Source organism: Girardinichthys multiradiatus, chromosome 7, assembly GCF_021462225.1.
Source record: "Girardinichthys multiradiatus isolate DD_20200921_A chromosome 7, DD_fGirMul_XY1, whole genome shotgun sequence".
Taxonomy (NCBI): domain Eukaryota; kingdom Metazoa; phylum Chordata; class Actinopteri; order Cyprinodontiformes; family Goodeidae; genus Girardinichthys; species Girardinichthys multiradiatus.
In genome coordinates, this window is record NC_061800.1 from 49028739 (window position 1) to 49034544 (window position 5806).

The following is a 5806-nucleotide window of genomic DNA, read 5'->3' on the forward strand; positions in this document are numbered from 1 at the left end:
GAGAATGGTGTCCCTGTGGGGGTCCTTGGTGTCTGTCAGCCTGAGGCTGCTGCTTCTTTTGGGGGCTGAGGCTACCTGCCCTGTGTTGCTCTCAGGAACTCAACAGCTCTATTTTACAGCAGAAACATCATCCAAAGGTTAAACAAATGTGCACTTTACCACATTGATTTATCTGCATTTTAATACAGTTTAGGTTTATTAATGTTTTTCGATTTTCCCATAGAATGTTCTGCTCTGACTCATGATCTCACACTCTAGATTATCTGATTAGCTACCATTATATTTTTCTTTCAGCACCAGAACTGAAGGCTCTCATATCTTCTACACAGGTTTGGGAACCAGAAGGTCTTCACCTTTACACCTAAATAACTTTTTCAATAGAACCCATCATTTTCTGCACAGGGCCTGTTTGTTTGGGCTGTAAATTTCTCTCCTGCACACCAACCCATAGCAGGCAACGACCCAGCTTTGTTCCCTTGTTCTTGTTTTGTTCATCCATCATGGCTGTCCCCACAGACTGTATAGTCCACCAACTTCTTGTCTGATCAGAACCTATAAAATGGAGAAATCAGACAAAGGTTCTGCAAAATTCAGGGCTTTGCTCTTCATATAAGCTTGAAGAATAAACAGGAAGAGGTTTGAACTTGACCTTTCAAAGTAAAGCTATAGATCGTCTTGTTTAATTATGGGCTATATGAGGTGGAGGTTCTTGATGTTGGGTTGTTGGACAGCAGCTTTAGAAATGTTCATTTTTTTTTCTTGTTTACCGAAACTCAAATATATACCAAACTTTATTACATTAAACCAAATTATAATGAAAAGTAAAATAATAACTGGAGACTTTTGTCTGTGGGGTAATACATTAGAAAAGTACTGCTGTGTTGGCAGAATGTCCACATTAAGCCGGTTCTGTTAACCCCCACAGGATCTGCCGGCTCTGAGAAGTACTTTGGCTTTCCTGTGAAAGAGGATCACAGCTACAAGGTACGACTGAGCAGCAGCAAGCCTGGGAAATGATTGTATTTCTGGTCTTTGTCCTTCGGATGCAGGCTAACTGTTCTCTGTCTGTGGCAGATTTCCAGCCTGCTGAGGGACCTCACAGGTCCGAGTCCACAGAACTTTCTGATTGTCCACGGCACAGCAGATGGTGAGGACCCCTGAAAGCACAGGTTCCTGTTAAACTCTGGAGAGAAGGGTGAGCGTGGCGCTGGTGGTGTAGGGAGTTAAACACGCGTCCCACATATGGAGACCTCAGTACTCAACACAGGCTGTCATGGGATCGAATCCCGGCCCGTTTACACTTTTCTTACCCTTATCCCACTCTTCCCACACCATTTCCTGTCTACTCACTGTCAAAAAAATAATAAAGTCCACTAGAGCTGAAAAATAACTTTAAAAAAATGTCTCCAGAGAAAGGGACACTTCTATAAAACAGTTCAGTTTGGAAAATGTGATTTGGAATTATGAACATAAACAAGTTTCAGTTGTTTTTGTTTGGTCATCTTCAGCATTTTAAAGAAGGTCTAAGTTCTAATGTTCTCCTGCAGTAACATCCATCCTGCAGGATAGGGCCCTGTCATGTACCAGCTTCTTTCAGCTTCACCATAAATGTCCAGTTTGACTGTGGTCTGGACTCTTTGCCATCTCAATGAGCTGATCTGCTCTCTGCTTAGTGGAGAGATGATAACTTCATCAGTGAACCTTGTTTAGATGAGAGTCCTGTTTCCACCTGTAGGAATAGTTTGGCTGCTCTGGATTTAAATCCTGTTTCGTTGAGTTGTTTTCTGTTCTGTTTTGGTGGAAATTCTGTCGTCAGGCTGGTTGATTTGGGCTTTCTGTCCTGTTGCATTAATGTCTTTCCCTCCACCGGGTTTTCTAACTCTCCTTTGTTTCAACATTAAAACTTCTTTTTAAACATTATTCAGGGATTTTATTTTTTCCTCTGCTTGATTAAAACACTCTTTTAATTACATTTTACTACAAGACTACTAAAGAAATAGTTTTTGTCCCATATATTTTGTTTTACTAATTCAACAGCCATTTAAAGTATTTATTTATTATCTGTTTTGTTTTTGCCTTTTAGCCATTATTTATTTATTAGTACCTGTTTTGTTTCCTCTCTCCTTTTATTATTTTGGTATTTATATATTTGCAATCTTTTAATCGGGTTCTTCCTTATATTAAATTTTTTTAGATTGACTTCAGGGTTAGAATTCATTTATACAGTATTATTGATCTCTCATTTTCCTGTTTTACTGAAGTTTACTGTTATGACGGCTTTGAACAATAAAAGAAAATATGAAAATGAGTTTTTAAGATAATTAAAAAGGGTGTATTTGTTTAACTGCTTTGCTCTACCTATGATGAATGGGAAATAGCCTGAGCTTGTATAGCGCTTTATCAAGTCTGAGGACCCCACACACTACAGTCAGTCATCCACCCATTCATCCACTGACAGTGGTGAGCTACACTGTAGCCACAGCTGCCCTGGGGTAGACTGACAGAAGAAAGGCTGCCATACAATCGGCACCACCAGGCCCTCTGACTGCCATTAGCAGGCAAGGAGGGTGAAGTGTCTTGCCCAAAGACACAACAACTGAGACAGACAGAGCGGGGGTTTGAACCAGCAACCCACCGGTTACAGGGCGAACCTTATTGTTTTTCCTGCTGTATTGTAATTAATGAAATGAATGAATGCATTAACTGAACGACAAGCTGCAGGTTTATTCTGACTGATGATCTGTTCTCTTTCAGCCACCGTTCACTTCCAGCATTCTGCAGAGTTGGTCCAGCTGCTTGTAGCATTAAATGTTAACTACACACTTCAGGTAAATCACTGCGATCTGCTATGTGAACAAAGCTCATTTCACTAATCTAGCACAAATTTATTATGTCAGCGCTCTGACTCTGTTTGTCTTTGGTTTAAGAGGCTTTCTGAAATAAAACGTTGTATTTTTATCCTGCTGCCTAGATTTTCCCAGACGAAGGACACAATATCATCAGTATAAAGAGTCAGAGCTTCATGCTGAACTCGGTGCTGAGCTTCTTCAGGCGCTGCTTTGAGGAACAGACAGTCGTTGTCATGGAGACGTCTAAAGAAGATGACTGAGGTTAAATCCTCGAAGGAGATGGTGTTCATGTTCTGTAGCAAAGCCAATCTCCTGAAGGGCTCCTCTCCGTACTTCACCTCAGTCATCTCACACTAACACCCCTACAGGATGGAAGATTAGTGCTATAAGCTCAGAAGGAATAACAGAACGTGAAAAAATTTACTTTTTATCAACTTGTTGCAGATTGCTCACAGAATAATCTCTGCAAACGAGACAAAATCCACTGATTTCACTGAAACTAGAGGCCATCACCACCATACAGCTCCTGCAGGTGCCTTTTACTTCATTATAGTTATTGGTCATTATTGTTGGAATATGGAGCTTCAGAATATTTTAAAACTGTTACATGTTAATAGCCATAAGAGCATATAGAGCACTATGGGTCAGAGGTCACTGTGGGTTTCAGTTGGAAAAGATCGAGAAGGTCAGAGAAGAGGAAATTTTGTTTTAGCTTCATAGAACAAGGCTTTTATTTCAAATGTAGAGATCAGTTCTTTTCTGACCAAAAACGATCTCCAGTTTTGCTGCTTCAGATTTTATTTCCCTCTAAACAATAAAACTCATAAAGACAAAAAATGTGTTGCAAAAAATGGAGGAATTACAAAATTATTCCTGTTTGTGGATCAAACTGTCTGTCCTAAACCTTCATCTAATTTCTATGGAACCTGAAAAAGGTCAGTTGTGTTGGCTGATGTGTTTATGGACCAATAATGGTGGGAATTCTTAGCTTTGATGCATTTAATATGTTAAAAACAAATCTAACTTTTATTTCACCAATCTGAACCACTCAGGTTGAAATTCCATCTCTGGCTGACGTATCAGTGCATCTTTGGTCTAATTGTCAAATCACAGATGGTCAGACTTCAAGACATTTTATGAAATGGGACAATGTCTCTCTGACTGGCCTGGGAACGCCTTGGGCTTCCCCCAGAGGAGCTGGAGGAGGTGTCAGGGCTGGGAAGAGGGGCGACATCTGGGGGTCTCTGCTGAGACTGATGCCCCTGTGACCTGGCCCAATATAAGCGGTAGATTCTAAGTGCTCATCTGTGTTTTAAGCATGTACACTATATAGCCCAAAGTACTGGGTCCCACCATCAAATCACTTCCATGGCTCCAGGTGTGCAGAACCTTGACTGGCCTGCTCACAGTCATGACCATTACCTTCTTGAGCACCTTTGGGATGAATTAGAGTGGAGGCTTAAGTTCTGGTTCTGATCTAACTATGAACATACTCTTAAACCTTAGAGGATGTAAAGTTACTGTTGCTGAGAACAGTGGGTCCATCAACAAACTGGACCTTACTGATTAAGAACAGGATGTCATCAAAGTCCGTGTAGAGTAGATGGACAAAAACTTTGGGCAATAAAGTGTCTTTAAAGTCCTGTAATGTGAAAAAACATAATGAAAGATGGAAGTTGTAATTTAAGCTAGTTTTTCTGTGCCAAATGTCCAACTCATACGCAGTCTTTTGTTGAGAAGATGATCAATATCTTGGATCATGGTTCTGTGCTGAATCACATCCCAACTACGTACTCGGTCATCTAAATGTTAAATTGTAAAATAGTCATGGCCAGAGGTTCTGGCACTGACATTTTATTTTTTTTAAAACTATTATTCGTGTATTTCTGCACGAAATCATCAGGTACGTTCATATCAGAACAATCAGGTCATCAGCACAGGTGAAGCTGTGAAAGAGTCCTGCTGAAATCACTCCGTCAGCAGAACAACGCAGTATCAGACCAGCAGATGTTCTGAAATCATTGTGTTCTGTCAGCAGTTTTTGCCTCCAAAGAAAAGCTGCAGCAATTCGGTTTATATAGCACCAATTCATGTCGTCTCAAGGCACTTTACAGAGAGGCAGCAGCATTAGTCTGCATCAAAACAGCAGGAAACTGCTGCTGAGAACATCACAGACATTTCTGTATCATCAAGAACTTCAGGATTAGAGCTTCAGCTGCAGAGAAGAAGGTTGACATCCAAGAGAATTAAGCCATCTCTGTTGGAGCATGCTGCCACCAGTGCAGAGCTTGCTCAAGATTGACAGTAGGTGCATGACAAGAAGGGCAGCATAGAAACCACCATCCAGCTCAGATAGAAAACTGGAGGAAGTATAAAGATGGACCAGTGCGAAAATATTCTCTGATAAATCCTCTGGGCTGCAGTCAGTCACACTGTTGCCTTGCAGCTAGAAGGTCCTGGGTACAAATCCCAAACAAACTGAGTTCAAATAAGAAGAGCAAGATGGATCATCATTAGTCGAGATTCGGTTCAGAAGGTGATATTCAGCAAGTCTGAGAGAATAACTGAACTTAGAGGAAGATGAACATTGGAGATATTCACTGTTTGCATGAAGTTGATGTATCTGGTAACTTCTGAAATGATTTAGCTAAATACCTGAACATTAGTGTCCCTGTCAGAACTTTCCTCCATGGACGTACTTCCTCCATTTGTTAGCTTGTTTTGAAAACTGAAATAAACCATAAAAGTGGGAATGATTTCATCTGCTCTGCATTCTTTGTCACAACTTATTACCCAATTTCATTCAATCTCCTGATGGGTGGATTGTTGAACATCTATCAATGTTCACTGCAGGAGCAACATAGACTTTGTGGTCATCTGTAACCTACTGGATGTTTGCTTTCATAGAAATTAGCTTCAAGTTACAAACTGGGATATTAAATAGAAAAAGTGGTTTA

At 40.5% G+C, this 5806-nt stretch overlaps 1 protein-coding gene across 1 annotated transcript in view; it reads left to right on the top strand.

The window, feature by feature from the left end:
* LOC124871881 (inactive dipeptidyl peptidase 10-like) overlaps positions 1-5605 on the top strand; it is a 168440-nt gene extending 162835 nt beyond the window's left edge. The window contains exons 24-27 of the mRNA XM_047371498.1: positions 926-984; positions 1075-1147; positions 2755-2828; positions 2972-5605. Of these exons, the coding sequence (XP_047227454.1) occupies positions 926-984; positions 1075-1147; positions 2755-2828; positions 2972-3109 (344 nt within the window). The 3' untranslated portion in view covers positions 3110-5605. The remainder of the gene's footprint in view (positions 1-925; positions 985-1074; positions 1148-2754; positions 2829-2971) is intronic.
* Positions 5606-5806: the final 201 nt, after the last annotated feature.